Below are 21,256 nucleotides of genomic sequence, written 5' to 3'. Positions count from 1 at the left end.
ACATTTGCTTTGCAAACTCAAGGGCCTAGTTCAACCCCAGCACCGTGCAAAACGCTGGGTGTGGCGCTGTGCAGGACCGGGAGGCAGAGACAGGAGGAATCCCTGGGTTCACTGCCGCCCGACCTAATCTAATTGGTCAGTTCCGGGTCAGTGAAAGACCTGTTTCAAAGGAAGTGGATGTGGTTTTCAACACACACACACACACACACACACACACACACACACACACACACACACACAGAAGAAGGCTCAGCAGTTAGGAACACTGGCTGCTCTTGCAGGGGACCCAGGTCCCAGGTTCTGTTCCCAGCAGCTTCATGGTGGCTCACTGCCCTCTGTACCTCCAATTCCAGGGATCTGATGCCCTCTTCTGGTTGCCTTGGACACTGCATGCGTGTGGCACACATGTTCATGCAGGCAAAACACTCATACACATAAAAAGATAATTTTAAAAGAGAAGAGAAAAACAAAATAAGAAAGTTAAAAAATCTAAGCCAAATGCCTCTTTAAAATGTAATTATTCATTTATCTATTTAGTGTGTTTGTGTGCGTCTGTGTGTGGGGCCTCAAAAGCCATGGCACATGTGTGTGGGGTCAGAGGACAACTTGAGGGGCCGGGGCTTTCACTTCGCCACGGGGTCCTGGAATCAAACTCGGGCTGTCAGGCTGGGAAGCAAGCGCCTTTGCCGACTGAACCATCTCACCGACAGCAAGTAACTCTTCAGGGTGGGGAAACTGAGGCCAAACAGCTAAGGAACCGACCGCCAGGCACTCGCCTGAGATGACCCTAAGTCACCACTGCGAGAGCTTCCTGCCCACCCCGCTCTGATTCTCGTGGCTCTAAGAGGCCTGTGAATATGTGTGTGTACATGTGTGCATATGTGTGTATGTGTGTGCATATGTGTGTGTATGTGTGTATGTGCATGTGTGTATGTGCATGTGTGTATATGTGTGTGCACATGTGTGTGTGTGTGCAACAGAACACACATGGAAGTCGGAAGATAATTTCCTCGCCTTCCATCTTGTTTGAGCTGCCAGGCTAACCCGAAACCGCCTAGGTCCCTTGACTCTGCTTCCCACTTAACCTAGGGGCCTGGTTGTACAGAGGTACACTGCTGGGCCCAGATTTTTTTTGTGGGTTCTAGGAATCCAAACTCAGGTCCACGTGCTTGTGAGGCAGGCAAACAGAAGCTGAGCTCTTGAGCTGTCCCTCGCCCTGAGGCCACAGCTCTTGAATGGCCCATCTGTCCATCCTTTTCCTCTCCATTCGAAAATCATGGGTCCCCTTGGAGGCCGAAGTCTCCAGAGGAAAGCACACAGCCACAGGCTCTCGGACAGACACCTCAGCCCTCAGTGACCTGATCCTCAAAGCCGTGCCTCTAACTTCCTTCCTGCCGATTCCGGCTGCTAGCGGCTGGCTGCCGGCCTCTGTCATGGGCATATTGCGAGCACATGTGCTTATACACACAGGCCTATTCACAGGAAGCCAGTGCTGAAAACCACATTAAAAATGAATCCGAGGAGAGGGAGTCACTCTGTAACATGCTTTATTTTATTTTCCTTCAGACCTGGAGAGAAATGCGTCTTGGCTGCTAATCAAAGAGGTGGTGGGAGACTCTAAGCAGAAACCAAATCACCCTTGCCTGTCTCTCGGGACAGTGGCCTCGGCTTGAAGCACTTGAGAGAGAGGCTCCCCCCAGACTGCGGCTGGTCTATCAGCTGGAGTTTTTGGTGTCAGCCTGGGTTCCCTTTCCTCTGCAGTCCCAGTCCTTGTCCCTTACTGCAGCAGAGATTCCTGGGGTGGGAGGGGGTGGGGAGTGGGGATGGGACTCCATTGACTTCTGGAAATGCAAGTCCTTTTTTTTAGTCAGAAGGCTCTAGGGCTCTGTGGAGAGAATTATTTAAAGGCTGTGGCCTAGGGATCTGGGGAGACAGCTCAGTGTGCAAGTGCTTGGAAGCATGAGGACCTGGGCCTGGCTCCCACGTAGCAAGTCAGGAGGTCCCATGCACACCTCTAGCCTCAGCACCGTGGAGGAGCACTGGGGCTTGCAGGATGCCAGGCTAAAAGAGACAACACACGTGCCAGGGTTCAGGACAGACTGACTCAAACAGCAAAGCAGAGAGTGATAAAGGAGGACGCTAAACACTCCTCTGGTCTCTGTGTGCATGCATTGTGCAATACATCACACCCATGCATGTGTGCACACACACCACACCCATGCATGTATGCACACACATCACACCCATGCATGTACTCTCTCCACTACACACAGTCAGGGATGGCAGTGTGTGCTTGTAATTCCAGCACTCGCGGGGGGGGGGGGGGCAGAGACAGGCGGATACCATGGACTCCTTGGCCAGAAAGCATAATCTACTTGTGAGTTCCAGTACAGTGTGAGACCCTGCTCCCAGAAGCAAGGTGAGTAGTGTCTGAAGCATGACAGCTGAGCTTGTCCTCTGGTTTCCACGTGCCTGTGCACACATAAACACACACACACACACACACACACACACACACACACACACACACGCAAAATGAGATCGTAGGCCAGGAAACGGACAGCGATTCAGAGTCCACTGTGGTAGGATGGGAAGGCATTCTGACTGAGTCTGGATTTGTGCTAAGGAATTTGTACCAGACCTCTGAAGAGTCTCAGTCAGACAGCTAATGGCCCCAGTGCACTAAGATTCACACCTCTGCATCCCGACCTCCTCCAAGCATCCCTCTGGGGTGTCCAGCATCCTTCCTGTGTGGTCCATAGTCCCTTCATCCCCATACTTAGAAAGCCCTGGGTTTCATCCTCTGCACTGTGTAAAACCGGGCATGCTGGCACACACCTATAATCCCAGCACGTGGGAGGATTCAAGGTCTTCCTCAGAACATAGTGAGTTCAAGGCCAGCCTGGGCTACATGAGACCAGCCAGACTAACCCGTTGGCTACTAGATCTGAAATCCCAAAGCCCTGGCTCTGTCTCTCAGTTGCTAGCTATTCTGCGGTCAGTGGGGCCCCTTTGAACCACCCCAGCCATGCCAGCGTCACCCCATCAAGAGTCAGCTGTCTAAAGCAGAACGCCAGCCATCCCACCCTTCCGCGGAGACCCTGCAGCGGAGGGCCGCTCCGCTCGGCTACAAGCCAAAAAGCAACTGTTAGGACACAGATGTCTGTGCAAAGCAAGAAAAGACACGCCCCTGCCCCAGAGGTGCATGGCTGCCATCTGCTGGAGGGCTGTGGTAATGACCACAGACACCCACGATACCTGGCGACCTGGAGCTGTTGCTGGTTCGCCAAGGGCGTAAGACCATGGCGGGAAAGCATGTGATACGCTGCAGAGATGGGGCTGTGACTCGGTTGATGGAGAGCTTGCCTGCCACGCGGGAGGCCCTGGCTTCTGTCCTGCACCACATAAACTGGGTCTGACGATGCACAGCCCATAACTCTCAACCCCAAAGATTAGAGGGATCCTTGACCACGTGGGGTTCAAGGTCAGTCTGAACTAGTTGTAAGACACTATCTAAAACGCCAGCAGAAACCAAAAAACGAAACCTCAGCTCTACCACACTGGGTTCCTTTTGTGAACCATCCGTTTCCTTGCCTATGAACTGGGAATACTAGTAATGCCTTCCTTATAGGGATGTGGTGAGGTTTATCTGTGTGAGTATTTGTGAGGTGTGTAAAAGAGTCTAGGGTATAGCTCAGTGGGAGCTCACTTAACTAATGGTGTTCAGCCAGCCCTGGGTTTGATGTGATATGTATAAAGAGACAGAAACAAGATATATACACAGTAGACAGAACATAGATAATAAGCAAATGATAGCTAGATCTAGATTAGGGACCCCGTAGAGGTGGTTTAGCGGTTGAGAGTGTGTCCTGCTCTTGTAGAAGATCACCTGTGTCAGGGACCTCACGGACTCCTGTAGAACTCCAGCTCCAGGGGCTCTGAAGTCTCTGGCTGCCATGGGCGTACTCAAATAAAATGAACCTTTAAAAAAAGTGTAGGTGGGCGTGACTGAGGAAGACTCTTGGAGTTGGTTTCTGGCCCCAACACATATTCGCACACAGGTGAAATTAAAATGGAGAGATGTAATTAAACAAACAAGGTCATGGTCTTAGACTTTGGGGGTCATGTACCCCGTTTCTCGGAGAATTAAGCAAAGCCTTCTGCCTTGCTAATTAAGACAGACCCCATGCAGAGAATCTTGCCTATGGGGATCCTAGAGGGGCTGTGATCTCTCACTAAACCTAGATCTTGAGTCTTCCAGATAAGAGGGCAGAATGAAGAGAGAGCCCTAATCCTCACCGGGTCTCCATTCTTGTGGGGTGGGTGTTGCTTAGGTTCTGGTCTCTGTCCCACATCTTTCTGTGTTTCTCTTGCTTGGGTCATGCAGCCCGACTGACCAAAGCTCACTGTGATCTGAAAGATGGCCCTGATCCCCCTGCCTCCTGAGTGCTGGGGTTACAGGTGTGAGTGCTGGGGTTAGAGGTGTGAGCACTGGGGTTACAGGTGTGCACCGTCTGGGGTTACAGGTGTGAGCTTTGGGGTTACAGGTGTGCACCGTCTGGGGTTACAGGTGTGAGCACTGGGGTTACAGGTGTGAGTGCTGGGGTTAGAGGTGTGAGCACTGGGGTTACAGGTGTGAGTGCTGGGGTTACAGGTGTGAGCTCTGGGATTACAGGTGTGCACCCGTCTGGGGTTACAGGTGTGAGCGCTGGGGTTACAGGTGTGCACCCGTCTGGGGTTACAGGTGTGAGCGCTGGGGTTACAGGTGTGCACCCGTCTGGGGTTGTTGTTCAAACCCCCAGGTACTTGACTGCTGTATCAGTTTTAAGTGTTAACTTGCCAAATCCTAGAGTCACCTAAGAAGGGAATCTCATATTGTCCAATCCAAATTGTCTTTTTGACATGCCCATGGGAGATTGCCTTGATTGTTTATTGATGTAGGATGACCCAGGCCCCTGTGGGCAGCACCATTCCCTAGGCCTTGATCTAAAGAAAGCTATCTAAACAGCATGGAGCATTCGTTTCTCTGTTCTTGACTGTGGATAAACAGGACCCACTGTAGCACCCTGCCTCGACTCACATGCTATTATGGGCTATAACCTGGACATAAACCCAAGCAAACCCCTAAGATGCTTTTTGGTCAAGATACTTGATCACAGCAACAGAAATGAAACTAGAACCCCACCCACAAGAGTGGTCCAGCCCTCTCCCAGCCGGGCTTCGGAAACAGATGCTCTTAGTCCAAATGGAGCAGCAGCTCATCCAAGACCCCAGACTCGGGCCACTGAGACAGCTCAGCAAGCAAAGGCACCTGCCGCGCCAGCATGGCGAAGTGCGTCTGATCCCTGGGACCCAGGGAAAAGCGGGAGGAGAGCAAGGCCTGTCACCTCCACACCTGTGCCTGGCACACACACAATAATAACTTAAAAATAGAGGACATGCTCCCCTGTGCTTCCCTGTGAGGAGAAGAAATGGGGAAATTTGAAATAAAAAGCTCAGCTCATTTCCTGTCAGCCGGGAGCGGAGGCTAGCATCCCTTGTTCTGTCTGGGAAATGAGGCTGAACCCAGACTTTGTTGAGAGAACGTATTGATCCGGGGGACCTCCGGGCTCCTCTGGCTGTGAAGGAGGAAGGGGCACCCTTTGCTCCTGCCTATAAGAGAGCTCGTGCCTGCTCTCTGCAGCTGGGGCTGAGTCACCCAAATTCCTTTATGACCCGTTTCCTGGCCCTCACCCCTATTTTCTTTGGACATCTGAAGTATATCCTAAATTTCTCCTGCCTAATTTTAGTCTCTGGGAACTGAAGCCAGATGATGCCAGACCGAATTGTCCTTGTCACTGGTCTTTCTAAACTGGGCCGTGTCAGCGTTTCCCTGCAGGTGTCTACCACACAGGGTGAGGTGTGGGGCTGGGAGATGCGGTGATCATCACCGGAAATAACGCTAGGGCTGAGAGTACCCAGAGCTCGCTCCTCGGTGGGAGACGCCCGCATCATCACCGCGCACACTGCCCTGGGAAGTCCTTTAGAGGCAGGGGGCAGTCTTCACTCGTCAGTAGCTCATGCCCCCTGCTGTGGGGCTGTGGAGGTTGCACAGTGGACCTTGCGCTTTGCAGGCTTGAGGATCTGAGTTCAAATGCTCCAGGACCCCCGTGGAAAAGCAACAGCTGAACACGGCGCTGCGTGCTTGTAATCCCAGACAGGAGGATCCTTAGGGTTCCCTAGGCGGCCAGCCCAGGTGAATCGGTGGGTCAGAGACCAGTGAGAGACGCTGTCTCTAAAAACAAGATGGTCGGCAAAGCAGCTCGGTGAAGATGGGTGCCTGTCAACCCAAACTCAATCCCCAGGAGCCACGTGGTGGAAGGAGAGAGCCACACATGTGTGACACACACCCTCCTGGGTTGGCCTCCACTCATATGCACACACATGCATCTACATACATGCACTTGCACACATGAATGTGCACACAGAGAAATAATGAAAGAAGTAGAGAGAAGGAAAAAAGAAGGCGGGAGGCAGGCAGGGGGTAAGCCTCATCGGCCAGCTGGGCTGGAAGCCTGGGTAGGACCACAAACCAGCTGTGTCATCGTGACCAGCGAACCTCTCCTCCCCGATTCCAATCCTTATCTTAAATCAGATTTATTCTTCCTTTTCACACTGAGCAAAGGGCACTTGGAGCCCCCTTGCATCCTGCCGTCTTTGATGCAATGCACTGTCCCTGCGCTCTCTCCCCGGGTGGGAGTGCAGCCTTCACAGAAATTGTGCTGTAGCATTTCGTAGAGCGTTGGCCTAGTGTGCACAGAGCCCCGGGTTTGGTGCCCAGCACAGTGTAGACCAGGCATGGAGGCCCACAGCTATAATCCTGGCTCTCGGGAAGTGGGGACTGGAGGATCAGGAGTTCAAAATCATCCTAGGCTACACGGTGAATCAATCTCTCCTCAGCAGACTTGCCGTTTCTATGACCACGGGGAGGGCCCTAGAGAGTCTGTTCAGTTTCAGGGATTTCCAGAGACTTGTGAGTTGTTTACTTCCTTAGAGCCTTTCTTGGGGATGGAGTGTTTCAGCTTGGAGTCCATAACACACAACAGAGGCCTGCACTTGTGATTCCAGAGCTGGAGAGGCAGACAGGTAGATTTCTGGAAACTAACTGGCCGGCTAGGCTGGCCTGCATGGTGCAGTTTCAGGCTAAGGAGAGACCCTGCCTCAAACACAAGATGGAGACCATCTAAAGACTGACACCCAAGGTGACCTCCACACATACACCTCCCCACACAGACACACAGACACAGACACACACAGACACAGACACACACACACACACACACACACACACACACACACACACCAAGAAATTAACAAGTGAAAATTTAAAACCATAAAAATAGCAACCAGGGCTTGATGACACGTGCTTATAATCCCAGCACAGTGGAGACAGGAAGATCAGGGGTTCAAGATCACACTCAACAACACAGTAAGTTTGAGGTCACACTGGACTACAGAAGATTCTGTCACAAAACAAAAGCAAACACCTGTGAGCCAACACAAGCAAACACCTGTGAGCCAACACGAGGGGGAACTAGAACAATCCAGCAGAGAAATGATTCAAGGTCACAAACGTACAGAGGAGGGCACATGGGGAGGAGATAATAAGCCTCTTCAGCCGCGTGGAAAATACAGATTCAGGGGCTGGAGAGATGGCCCAGTGGCTGAGAGCACTGGCTGCTCTTCCCGAGGACTTAGGTTTGGTTCCAGCATTCAGTGCAGGTGGCTTACTGTAACACCAGCTCCAGAAGGTCTGACGACTTCTTCTGGCCTCTGTGAAAACCTGTGCTCATGAGCACATGCACAGACAGACACACAATTTAAAAATAAAAGCACTAAGCTCTGTTTAGCTGTGGGGTTTTGTTGTTGTTTTGAGATAGGATTTTACTATGTAGCCCTGCCTGGCCTCAAAATTACTATCTTCCCACCTTAGTCTTCCCAGGGGTGAGATTGCAGGGCGCACGGTGCTGGTCCCCGCTGCACAGGCTCATCTTGACTCCTTGTTAGGACTCACTCTGCCAGGACTGACCGAGCAGGCAGGCAAGGGGAAATGGGCTCCCTGCCTTCCTTACAGGTTTTCCGGCCAGACCCGCCCTCCCTCGCCCTACCCAGGAAAACCTCAGGTGCCCAAACGGGCAGCTTGCTTCTCTGTGTCTGTCTGTCTGTCCCTTGCTTCTCTGTGTCTGTCTGTCTGTCCCTGGCTTCTCTGTGTCTGTCTGTCTGTCCCTTGCTTCTCTGTGTCTGTCTGTCTGTCCCTTGCTTCTCTGTGTCTGTCTGTCTGTCCCTTGCTTCTCTGTGTCTGTCTGTCTGTCCCTGGCTTCTCTGTGTCTGTCTGTCTGTCCCTGGCTTCTCTGTGGCTGTCTGTCCCTTGCTTCTCTGTGTCTGTCTGTCTGTCCCTTGCTTCTCTGTGTCTGTCTGTCTGTCTGTCCCTGGCTTCTCTGTGTCTGTCTGTCTGTCCCTGGCTTCTCTGTGTCTGTCTGTCTGTCCCTTGCTTCTCTGTGTCTGTCTGTCCCTTGCTTCTCTGTGTCTGTCTGTCTGTCCCTGGCTTCTCTGTGTCTGTCTGTCTGTCCCTGGCTTCTCTGTGTCTGTCTGTCTGTCCCTTGCTTCTCTGTGTCTGTCTGTCCCTGGCTTCTCTGTGTCTGTCTGTCTGTCCCTGGCTTCTCTGTGTCTGTCTGTCTGTCCCTGGCTTCTCTGTGTCTGTCTGTCTGTCCCTTGCTTCTCTGTGTCTGTCTGTCTGTCTGTCTGTCCCTTGCTTCTCTGTGTCTGTCTGTCTGTCCCTTGCTTCTCTGTGTCTGTCTGTCTGTCCCTGGCTTCTCTGTGTCTGTCTGTCTGTCCCTGGCTTCTCTGTGTCTGTCTGTCCCTGGCTTCTCTGTGTCTGTCTGTCTGTCCCTGGCTTCTCTGTGGCTGTCTGTCTGTCCCTTGCTTCTCTGTGTCTGTCTGTCTGTCCCTTGCTTCTCTGTGTCTGTCTGTCTGTCCCTGGCTTCTCTGTGTCTGTCTGTCTGTCCCTGGCTTCTCTGTGTCTGTCTGTCCGTCCCTGGCTTCTCTGTGGCTGTCTGTCCCTTGCTTCTCTGTGTCTGTCTGTCTGTCCCTTGCTTCTCTGTGTCTGTCTGTCTGTCCCTTGCTTCTCTGTGTCTGTCTGTCCCAGCGCACCCTGGTAGCATTCCACTATACCTGCCCCCTGTGAACAGGAAGTGCTTCCCCGCACAGCTGCCCTGCTCCCCCCAACAGCTGTTCTCCATTTCCTGAAGGGCTCAGGTTGCAGGCACAGGGATTAAAGATTCAGATAAAGATCTTTGATAATGATGGCTGGAGTTCCTACATCCTGGTTTGTGTCACGGGAGAGCGGACGGACGACAGGAAGGGAGGCAACACTCACTCCCAATTGCCTGAGAGGGTCCAGAGGCCAGCCTACACGGAGAGGATGGGGTTAGAGTGAAGGGACTTCACTGAGCATGGTCTCAAGTGCCAAACCTATGCTAGTGCCTCATTTTCAGTGTAAATGCATCTAATCCCAACAGCCACCACTGAGGTCAGAGTCTGAATCAGGATGCTTAAGACTTTGGACACACGTTAGAGTGTGTGCGTGTTGGTATGTGGGCATGTTGGTATGTATGTACATGTTGGCGTGTTCACCTGTTGACACGTGTGCATCTTGGTGTGTATGCTCAGGCTGCTGTGTAAGTACACATTCCTGTGTTCACATGTTGGTGTGTGTGCACACTGTGGAGGCCAGAGGTCAACATCTGCTGTTGCCTCTGTGTGCTGTCCACCTTGGTTTGTAATTTATTGTCATGTGTATGAGTCTTTGCACTGCGTGTGTGCAGCACGCATTCACGTGGCGCCCGAGGAGGCTAGAAGAGGGAGTCAGATGCCCTGGAACCCAACCCGAGTTAGGAACAGTTAGGAGCCACCATGTGGGTCTTGAGGACAGAACCCAGGTTCTCTGAAAGAGTAGCGAGTACTCTTAACCACTGTGCCAATTCTCCAGCCCCTTTGTTCATTTTAAATCTCAAATGCTGTTGTTTCTCAGATGCCTTTCGTCTTCTGAGACAGGCCTCTCACTAGCCTGGGACTTGCCAAGGAGGCTCGACTGGCTGGCCAATGAGCTCCAGGCACATCTTGTCTTTGCATCCCCAGTGCTGGAATTACAGTCACCAATGTGTAGCTTTTTTTGCACAGGTGTTGTACATAAAATTCCTCACTTTACCAGTAGAGTCATCTCCCCAGCCTCTATTTTTGTTTTGTTTTGTTTGAGACAGGGCCTCATGTAACCCAAGATATCCCAAAGCCTCGTAGCCAATAACCTTGAACTTCTGATCCTGGGTCCAGATCCTGGGATTACAAGACACAACTGCCCCTGTTTTATGCACTGCTGGGAATGAAACCGGGACTTTCTTAGTGCCAGTTGAGCACTCTGCTGCTGAGCTGTAGTCACAGCCCTCCACGCATCCTGGATCGTCTTATGTCAACTTGGCACAAGCTAGAGTCATCCAAAAGGAGGGCGCCTCAATAGAGAAACCACCGCCATAAGATCCAGCCCTAGGACGAGGAGGGGGAGGGGGAGGGGGAGGGGGAGGGGGAGGAGGGGAGGGAGGAGGAGGAGGGGGAGGGGGAGAGGAGGGGGAGGAGGGGGAGGGGGAGGGGGAGGGGAGGGGGAGGGGAGGCCACTTCGCCGTTGTGCTGCTGACATCAATGGCTGCATCTCTTGGGCACACGTGCATCGAGGTGGACAAACCCTGCTGTATGTGAGCTAAGACAGGCCGGGCTCTGCTCCAGCCACTCACCAAACTGGAGACCCTGAGCCCACCCTAGGCTGCCTTGTCCCCGTGCCTGCTAGGCTACACCCTGCCCTGCCCTTTCCCTGTGGCCTTGGAACCTCCTTCTCCCAACAAGGCCCAGGAGTCTTGGCTGGGATCAAGGGTCTCCCAATCTAAGAATCTCCAGGAAGTAGTCGTTGGTTGCATTGGCCTAGTGGTGACAGCACCCTGCCGGTGCCCGCTGGTACCCACCTTAGATTCTCCTAGTGCGATTTTATTGCCTTTTTAACTCCCTACGGTAACCGACTCTTGCAAGTATGGTAGGCTAGGTGACCAGTTGTCCCCAGAGGCCCACAGATGGGCACCACCTACACGCCTGTCTTTTTTATGCGGTCTCTGGGGATCAAACTCGGGTCCTCATGCTTGTAAGGCAGTCACTTCTGAGCACCTCCCCAGTCACCTGGGGCATTTACAAATGACAGGGATCAGCAGATTGTTCCCCTGGCTCATGTTCTGGATGCCGGGGATGTCCTCGGTCCTGGCTTCTCCCGGCCTGAATGTTTTGTGACAGTAATCAGGATGGGTTCAAACCTTCAGAGTCCCCCAAATTAAAGCCTGCGTCTTACTGAGGGCCACTGAGGCCCAGAGCAAGGCAGATAAATTTTTGTCAGGGGACAGGACCAGCCCCCACCTACGCTGCTTAATAATTAGGACAAGTTAAACAAACAGGCTTTAACTGCCTGTTGGTGACATGTTCCAGGGGAGCCATAAACCAGCCAGATGTGGAAGGCTTGCTCAGGCCGGTGGCATGGGGTGTCCAAGCTGGCTGGGCACCCTCTGAGGCTAGGGCGTGGGACATGCCTCCCCCACCCCGTGTCTTCCAAGGGCCAAGCCACTGCGCACCTGCCAAAGCCGTCCAGGCCAAAGCACACATTTCCAGAAACAGGTCCCCGTAGACCCTAAGGTTCCTCCCTCGGCTGCCCTGGCCCCCTGCAAAGGGCCTTATTTGTTGTTCTGGACCCTGGAAACAGCCCTTAGACGCCTTCAGAGGCCTCAGGAATGTGTGCTCGCCCAGAGCCCTGGAAGGGCCAAGGCACTAACTGACCACAACCAGGTCCACTGTGGCCCCCTGGGGTGGGGTGGGGACCTCCCAGTCCGGGCAGGGGGTGCCAAGGCTCAAGGTGAAAACCACTTCTGCAACAGTGGCCAAGTAGGGTGTGGTGGTGTATGCTTTTAGTTCCAGCACGTAGGAGGCGGAGGCAGGAGGACCAGGAGTTCAATGAATTCAAGATCAGCCTGGACTACATAAAAATGTGTCTCAAAATTTAAAAAAATAAGTGCAAAGTTGTCCTGACTGCCCAAGGTGGTGGCTGCTGGGAAACTAAGGAGCCCCCCCACACACACATATACACACCATCCCAATCACAGGGTAGAGTTGGCCAGCTCCACAGGGAAATGGCAGAGCCTCCAGGTGGGCTGGGATCTACAGGGGGCCTGTAGGGAGACGGTTGGGAGATTAGGGTGCCTGTGAGTTGAAAGGTATTGTGGGGGATAGGAGGGGGGTGTGGAGTGGGGATAGAGCATAGGGGAACGCGCCAAGGATGGGCGTCGGTCGATGGGTGTGGTGGGGTGCGTGAACTGATGGGTAGAGGGTAATGAGGAAGAAGAGTCGGGGTAGACGAGGGAAGTGTGGGGGTGGGCTGGCATAAACGGGGTGGGCAGGCATAAACAGGGTGGGCAGGCATAAACGGGGTGGGCAGGCATAAACGGGGTGGGCTGGCATAAACGGGGTGGGCAGGCATAAACGGGGTGGGCTGGCATAAACGGGGTGGGCAGGCATAAACGGGGTGGGCTGGCATAAACGGGGTGGGCTGGCATAAACGGGGTGGGCAGGCATAAACGGGGTGGGCTGGCATAAACGGGGTGGGCAGGCATAAACGGGGTGGGCTGGCATAAACGGGGTGGGCTGGCATAAACGGGGTACGCTGGCATAAACGGGGTGCGCTGGCATAAACGGGGTACGCTGGCATAAACGGGGTGGGCTGGCATAAACGGGGTGGGCTGGCATAAATGGGGTACGCATAAACGGGGTGGGCTGGCATAAACGGGGCGGGCTGGGCAGGGGACGAGGTGTGGGGGGCGGATGGGTGGGGGATACGTAGGGCGTGGATGGGGTGTGAGGGCATAGGTAGGGACTTCACTGTGGGGGGATGAGGCTGCACAGGAGATGAAGGGGAGATGGCGAAGAGGCCCGCATGGCAACAACGGGTGGCCACGTGCTCCTTTTGGCTCTTGCCCACCCTGTCAGGGGCTTCCTTTAAAGGGACGGAATCCCTGACTGTGAGAGAAGATGGAGACACCAGGAATCCTCTAGGGCCCCTGCTCATGCTGCAGACCCTGGTTTACTTACACAACGTACACAGGAGGAGAGAGAGAGAGAGAGAGAGAGAGAGAGAGACAGAGACAGAGACAGAGACAGAGACAGAGACAGAGACAGAGAGACAGAGACAGAGAGAGAGACAGAGAGACAGAGAGAGAGAGAGACAGAGAGACAGAGAGGGAGAGAGACGGAGAGGGAGAGAGACAGAGACAGAGAGAGACAGAGAGAGACAGAGAGGGAGAGAGAGAGGCATGCCATGCACAGGCACGCACACAAGCACGCACACACGCACAGGAGCATGCACACACAGACCCACCACAAGAGAGAGGCAGGTCTCTTGAGACCAAGCATTTCATCAGCGGCCTTTTGCTTTTCTTCCGGTCCCATCCCAGAGAGGACCCGTCCCTCTCTGCTCCAGCCTCAGCTGGGCCTAATGGCTGTGGCCTGGCTCTCATCCGTTTGCAAGGATTAAGCAGAGTGCCTGACTACATTCCGTCTCACAAGATGTTACTGGCGGCAGGCGTTTGCTGAGATAGCTCCGGCCTTTTCGTTCTGCCATATTTTTTTCTTTACCTCTGGTTCCCCTGCGGGGGAACACGTGCGTTCAATCTACCAAGGAGCCCAGAGAGCCACCTCCCCCTCTTGCTTTCCCTTGTAAAGTGCTGTCTGCTCTCAGCCGCGGATACCGTATACATTCTCATTCTTCTGCTTGTGCTGATACTCAGTGTTTATCACCCCATCTTCAATCAGTTTTGTGTATTGGGGTGACAGGGTTTTATGGTGAGGAGAAAGAGAGTCCTTGTTCCTAAAACCTGTTTATAAACCACTGATGGGGAACACCCTGAGGTTGGAGGGAGGGATTGGTGTGTGTGTGTGTGTGTATGTGTATGTGTGTGTGTGTGTGTGTGTGTGTGTGTGTGTGTGTGTGTTTTAGGGAGGGCTCCATGCAAACATTCCTTCCAATAAGTCGCGTAGGGCTGGGCTGGGGAGCAGGAGGTGGGCGGGGAGCAGGAGGTGGGCGGGTGCCATCATTCTTGCTGAGTGATTTTCTGCTTGAGCCTGGGGACTGAAGCAGGGTGGAGGACAATGCCCAACTCACCTGTTCTCCTGATCCCACTGTAACACGTTGAAAGCTGAGCCAGGTGGCACATGACTGTCATCCCAGCTATTCCAGAGCCTGGGGCAAAGGGATGGAAGGTTGTAGATCAGGCTGGACTGTAGAATGAGTTCAAGACTAGTCTGAGCAACTTAGTGAGATCTTGTTTCAAAATACAAAGTAAAAAGAGAGCTTTGAGGCAGAGAATTTGCCTAGTGCCCTCCCCAACCCTGTAATAAGGAGCCAGGAATGTAGTGGTAGAGCCCCTGCCTAGAATCCCCCAGTGAGGGGGTGGTGTGTGGCTCAGTGGTAGAGTACCTGCCTAGAATCCCCCAGTGAGGAGCTGGGGTGTGGCTCAGTGGTAGAGCACCTGCCTAGAATCCCCCAGTGAGGGCTAGGGTGTGGCTCAGTGGTAGAGCACCCACTATAGTTCAATCCCCAGTACCTCAAAAACAAAACAAAATAATTAGACGTTTAAAACTCCATTCACTGAAAGCACAGATTCCTCACCTGGGCCCATTAGGTAACTAAATAAAAGCAGCCTGGAAGCCTGGTATCTCTGCCTTCACTCTGCTTTTATCCTTTACTTGGGCTAGCTGCCACCTCGGCTCATAGGTCCATTACTGACTCAGGAGCATCCATCTAAAACTTGGTTTTACCCCATCCAGCTTATCACCCATCCATAGTGAAAAGTGAGGTCAGAGTCACAGAGACGCCTTACTGTCAGTGTCTGCACCCCCTGTTCCAGAACCCACAGAGGCTCCAGTCACTGTGGACCTGTAGTCATGTGGCTGGAGAGATGGCTGGCGGCACCTGCTTCAGTTCCGAGAACTTAGGCACCTTCTGCTGTAACTCCAGCTCCGGGAGATATGACGCCCTCTTGTGGCCTCTTTTGGCACCTGCACTCACACGCACACATACACCACACACACACACAGTCATACCCACAGATGCATAACTGAAAGTAAAATAAATTTAAAAAATAACCCTAAACCTGCAGCCACCTTGAATTCCAGAAAGAGCAGGGCAAAGCCCCTGCCCCGGTTCATGTGAACAGTTGTCCACGCAGAGGAGGCTGCAGCTTGGAGCCGGAGTATTTCACTTCTGAGAACTAACCTACCCCCTCAAGCGACAAGGGCTTCCTTGGACCACTTTGCAGAACCAGACTGAGACAGTGAGCAACCGGACCCCACCTCGGCCAGGACTGCTTAATTACACATGGCTGTCCCTCCCTGCCTTAACCCTTCACCTTAGGCCAAGACTCGTGGGTACCAGAGCCGGACTTAGGGTCACGTGACCCCTTTGTCTGCTCCTCTTCCCAGTATGCTCTGGCCAAATCCCCTCTCTGCTTCTTATTACCACCTGCCTTCGTTTTGCGTTTTATTTTGCTATTCTTGTCTGGCTTTATTATTTCAGTGCATGTATATGTGTGCGACACATGCACACACGTGTGTGGCATGTGCATGTGCGTGCTTGTGACGCGTGCACACGTGTGCGACACATGCACTTGCGCATGTGCTTGCAGAGGTCGGTGGAAGACACCCAAGCCCTCCTCTGACATTCTTCATTTCACTCTCTTGAGACTGAACCCACTTTCTTCCTGCCTGGGCTGGCAGCAAGAAAGTCCAAGCCACCTTGCTGTCTGTGCTCCCCACAGGAGTTCTGGGGATTTGAACTCAGGTCCTCATGCTTGCACTGTGGGTGCCTTAACCACTGAGCCACTTCCTCAGCCTTTACTTTTTTTGAGATGTATCCCAGGTTGACCTTGAACTTTTGATCCTCCTTCTGGAGGGCTGGGATTATGAGTGCGCATTACTATGCCTAGTTTACTCACTCCGAGTGGGATTCCAGGCAGGTGCCCAGCTTAGCCCGTGCGCGCTCAGAGAACTGGTGCATTACGCCAGGACTGCCCGCACTCCTCCTGGAGGGAGCAGGAACTAAGCAAGGCCACTTGACCTCTCAGTGGTGTGTGCTCAAGGCCCTGGCACCCACGCGGGCGCAGCTACCGAGTCAACCAACAGAGCCTCCCAAGTCTCTGGACGTGTGTTCCAGAAAGAGCTCCCTACAAATCCGGGCTCTGAATTGGGCAAAGAAAAGAGAGGGAGGTCTAAAGCAATCAAAGCTCCCCAGGGTGGCTTTGAACCATCTCTTTCCACATCGAAGAGTTTTAGTCTGGGAGACGGACGTAAACAGACAATAAAGCCCAGGAGGGCGAGGGCCTAAGGGAACTTTGTGACTCCGTGTGTGCGTGTGCGTGTGTGTGTGTGTGTGTGTGTGTGTGTGTAAGAGAGAGAGAGAAAGGGGAGGAAGGGAGGGAGAGCATGTGTGTAGTGTGTCTATGTGTATAGTATATGTGTGTGAGAGTATGTGTGTATAAGAGAGAGTGTGTAAGAGTGTGTAAAAGAGTGTGTGAGAGTGTAGGGAGAGGTCTACATACCCGTAGCGTTGGCCATGGGTATGTAGATCTCTCCCTACACGAGAGTGTGTGTATGAGAGAGAAACAGTGTTAGAGTGTGTGTGAGTGTGTTGCGGGGAAAGAGAATGTAAGAGAGAAAGAGAACGTGTGTAAGAGAGGGATTGTGTGTGCAAGAGAGTGTGTATGTAAGACAAGAGTGTATTGAGAGTGTATGAGGGTGTGTGCAACAGACAGTGTCTGTATGAGAGTGTGTAAGACAGAGGGTGTGTGTGTATGAGTGTGTAAGAGAGAAAGAGAGAATGTGTTTGTGTGTGGGAGAGAGGGAGAGAGAGAAAGAGAGAGAGAGAGAGAGAGAGAGAGAGAGAGAGAGAGAGAGAGAGAGAGAGAGAGAGAGAGAGAGAGAGAGAGAGAGAGAGAGAGGGGGAGTCTGGCCTGGAAGTTATTCTGTAGCCCAGGCTAGCCTGGAATTCTTGGTGACCCTCCTGGCCAGCCTCTCACATACTGGAATCACAGGAATGAGCCCCTATGCAACAACCAGAAGGATTGGGGGAGGCTGTTGCTTGTTTTTAGAGAGGGTCTCATGTACCACGGGCTGGCCTTGAACTTGATATATAGTTGGATGAGCCTCTGGGATCTCAGGCCTGCACCATGCCTGGGGAGGAAGCCAGGGCTTCGTGTGTGCTGGGCAAATGCCCTGTCCTGGTCCTCAGGAGCCTTACAGCGTGCAGACGCGACTGTCACCTTCCGGAAGCTCTCCCGCCAGGACACTGCCAAACCCATCTCCCAGTGCCCAGATGGGCTGGCTGCACATAGACACTGCTTCCTGCTTTTGTTCCTGTCTGGGTCTCAGCATGTGTCAAACACCATGCAGCCTTTAGACTTCCCATTAGATGCCACGGTTTCCAGCATGTCCTCCTCGACTGTCCCCTGTGCAGGCTGACTCAGGTTCAGCAGGAAGCAAGGAGGAGGATGGACCTCAAAGATAAGGCTCTGACGGATGGATAGGAGTTTTCCAGGCAAAATCATTAGAAAGATCTTACCCAGCTGTCACTAGAGGCTAGCCTCGTTGCCAGGCTTCCCTTTCCTTGGGGTAGGGGTGGGAGGGCGTGTGTACTGTATCTAACTTTGATTCACCTTCCTTTTTTGTTTTTTTTCCAGAATGTATGAATTGTACCCGGCTTAGCGACATGAGTGAGCGTCTGACCACGCTGGAGGCCAAGGTTAGCTGGTCTGGGTGACTGGGGAGCTGATGGCGTGTGGGGATGGAGGGACATGAGACACAGGACTAGAGAAAGCCTCTTTCCATGGAGCCCTGCTAGCCGGAGCAGACTGGTCTCAGGCATCGGGAACCACTGAGGCTTGGTGGCTCTGGGTGGCCTCCATGGAGCAGGAAGGGATTAAGGTCTCAGGGAGCCACCAGTCAGGGGACCTGTGTTCCCAAGGCATGCTCAGAGGCTGGCAAATCAGTTGCTGTCCCCACCCCCAAGGTGCTGTCCCCAGCCCTCACTGCTCCTCCCAGCCAAGGACCTGCTTGGGACTGGGCACAGGGGATTTATGGGGAAAGACATGGGGGAGGTACTGTCAGCTCGGGGGCAAGTCCTCGGTGGGTGTCCCAGGGTCAGAAGGACTTGGTGACTCCAGGCCCACCCTGTGCCAGGAGAGGACAAAGGTGCCTGGAACCCTGTGCATAGGACACGCGTGTTCACTGTCTGGGTGCCTACACAGGCCTTGGGGCTCCGCATTGTGGTCCCACTGGGGAGTGTGCTGTGTGACAAGGCTTTTCCTAGGGAGACACAGCACACGTGTCTACTCACCCTAGATACGGAGCCCAGAATGACTGCCACCACGACCAACTTGATGAGCCCATGAGTTTTATTGGGGTTACTCACAGGCATCTGGGTGAGAGGTCATTTACAGAAATGACTCAAAGGCAGCTGCATTCTACCTTCTGGTTCCTCTTGGGGACGCCATGGAACAAATGCTCAAGCCTACCTACCTACCCACCTACCTACCAGGAGCTTCAGCCCAGCAGCCTCTCTTGCTCCCCTGGCTGAGGTCTCTTCAGAGTCAATCCTGCTCTCCCATGACTGTTTGGCTTTCATCCTGAATTACAGAGCCTCTCTGGCCAGAAAGCCATGGGCAAGATCAGAGGTGCCTACAGCATGCCCCTTGGGGGACAGTGCTCTGTTCCCACCACGTCCATGAGCAAGGGGTGGGGAGGGCCTCAGAGTCTTTTAGAGAGACAGAGAGAGACAGAGAGACAGAGACAGAGAGAGACAGACAGAGAGAGAGAGACAGAGACAGACAGAGAGAGGGGAGGAGGAGGAGGAGGAGGAGGAGGAGGAAGGGGTGGAGCCAGCGAGTTGGTTCAGTGGGTAAGGCTGATTGCTGCCAAACCTGATGACCTGAGTTCAGTTCCCAGCACCCACATGGTAAAGGGAAAGAGCCAACTCTTGCAAGTTGTCCTCTGACCACAGGTGCAACACACGCGCGCGCGCACACACACACACACACACACATGCATGCACGTGCACACACGCACACTAAAAAAAAAAGTTAAGGGAGCAGGACATGTACAGCCTTCTGTGATCAAACCTCTATGCAAGCAGGCAGGGTCTCCCAACCCAGGCCCAGGATCTCAGGGTGTGTGTGTGTGTGTGTGTGTAAGGCTTCCCCAGCCAGGGCCAGGTCAATCTTGGAAAGGGTGGGCAGGATGTTGGGGATGAGGCTGGGACAAATTTCTGCCCCTGAGGTTTCAGAGAAGGGGAGGAGAGTGGCCTGATGGGCATTTTCCAGAGCCGTGGTAGGGTTTGGCACAGAGTAAAAACTGACGGCTTGGCCTGGCTCTGGTTCAGTACTCTGGGTGTTAAAAGTCACAGCTTTTGGGGGCCCGGCTGTCTCCCTTGCACCTGGCCCTCAGGCGTGGCCTCTGGCTGAGAGCAGCTCCTCCCCTGTCTCCTGTCTCCTGACACCCCCTGCCACATGTGTAAACAGACACCACTGAAGGCTTGCCCTCTGGCCTCCAGGCTGGCAGAGGGACCTCAGGCTATCATGGAAGAACCAGCTTCAGGATGGGTACAGGATCCAGCTCGGGGAGTGGGACCCGGGAGGAAGCTTGAATCTGGGGAGCATGGGGCCCACCCTGGGCAGAGCCCAGCTCCTCAGCCCAGGTTGCTTCAGACAGACCCCTGAGAGCTCAGGTAAGGGCTGAGGACTCCTGGCTCATCTCCAGAGTCACTTTCCAGCTGCCTGTGTCTCCTGGCCTGGGGTTCAATCCCTGGTACAACAAAAGCAAATAAATAAATAGATAAATAAATAAATAAATAAATAGATGCCAGATGAGGCAGCCTACCTAAGAGCTGCAATGCAGAAGCATTGAATGAGGCTTCCATTGCCTCAGATAAAACCGCCGTGTGGTCCATCCAGGTGTAAGGGACAGACCCAGCCAACAGGAGTGAGCCAACTCCCGCCCTAAGTATGTCTGTTCAAACAGAAGCGCAGGAGTTGGTGGCCCAGGGATTTGTTCAGTGACTGTCATCGGCCCATCCCCTCTGCCTCCCCATGAGTCCGGTTCTGCGGTCCCGTGTGATGCCTCATGTTATAAAGCGGCTGCCACAGCCCAAGGCATCCATCCCATGCTCGCACTATGTCAATAATGCAGACAGACTCATTGCATCCCACGGGCCAGCCCTGGGCTGGGGAATCACCCGGGGGTCACCAGCCAGGAAGGTGAGCGCTCGACCAAGCATCGAGAGACTGTCACAGTGGCCGGATAATTGTGTTTCCCCTCTCGGGATGCACACACACATACAAAGCAACGGGACGTCCTGGAGCAAGGCACGAAGGGAAAGCAGGGGCGGTGGCCATGAGGGTGTGCTCCCTCTTGTCCTGGGCAGGATGGCGGGCAGGAGGCTAGGGGGTGTGACTCCTCTTACGCATTCCGCCCTCTCCCTTTTCAATCCCCACTTCCCAGCCCACAGGACGGGAGGGACCCCAAGAGGTGAAAGTTACACAGATCCCAGCATTCGGTTCCCTGATGGAGGGAGGTGGGGACCCGGCTGTGGTGACATCATCGGGTCACTGTCCCACAAGATCTATAGTCTGGTTCTCTTCTTTTAACTGTTTCTTTTCCTTGATGGACTGGGCGTGCGTGCGCATGCTCTTTCTTGCGCATGCTCATGAGCGCAGGTCCGCGTGCCGTGGTGTGTCTGCAAGCAGAAGACAACTTGCAGAAGTCGCTTCTCTCCTTCCGCCATGTGGATCCTGGGGATCAAATTCAGCTCTGCAGGCTTGGCAGCAGGCGCCTGTAGCCCCTGGGCCATCACAGCAGCCCACAGTCTGGCTTTCTTGGACCGCGTTCCTTGTCAGTCCTGTTAAACCTAGGCGGGGCACAGATGCAACCCCACATCTCCCCCCCCCCGCTCCCCCACCCCCCGCCCCCGCCCCGGTTGGGAGGTGAGCCAGGCCAAGCCAGAAGTGCAGGGACACAGGCTGAGGCCGACTCAAATTTGACCGAGGCCAGGACACCTCTGCCTGCGTTCACGGCTCTGTGGGCCCTGGTGGCCGTG

The 21,256-nt window shown here is 53.7% G+C and overlaps 1 protein-coding gene across 2 annotated transcripts in view; it reads left to right on the top strand.

Moving 5' to 3' along the window:
- Positions 1-21,256, top strand: part of Col26a1 (collagen type XXVI alpha 1 chain) — a 120,230-nt gene that overhangs the window by 78,661 nt on the left and 20,313 nt on the right. For both annotated transcript variants that reach the window (XM_040731510.1, XM_040731511.1), the window contains exon 4: positions 17,847-17,908. In XM_040731510.1, coding sequence (XP_040587444.1) covers positions 17,847-17,908 — 62 coding nt within the window. The remainder of the gene's footprint in view (positions 1-17,846; positions 17,909-21,256) is intronic.

This window comes from Mesocricetus auratus, unplaced genomic scaffold, assembly GCF_017639785.1.
Source record: "Mesocricetus auratus isolate SY011 unplaced genomic scaffold, BCM_Maur_2.0 Super-Scaffold_100025, whole genome shotgun sequence".
NCBI lineage: Eukaryota > Metazoa > Chordata > Mammalia > Rodentia > Cricetidae > Mesocricetus > Mesocricetus auratus.
The sequence above is the reverse complement of the archived record's forward strand: the minus strand, read 5'-3'. Positions and strand labels throughout refer to the sequence as shown.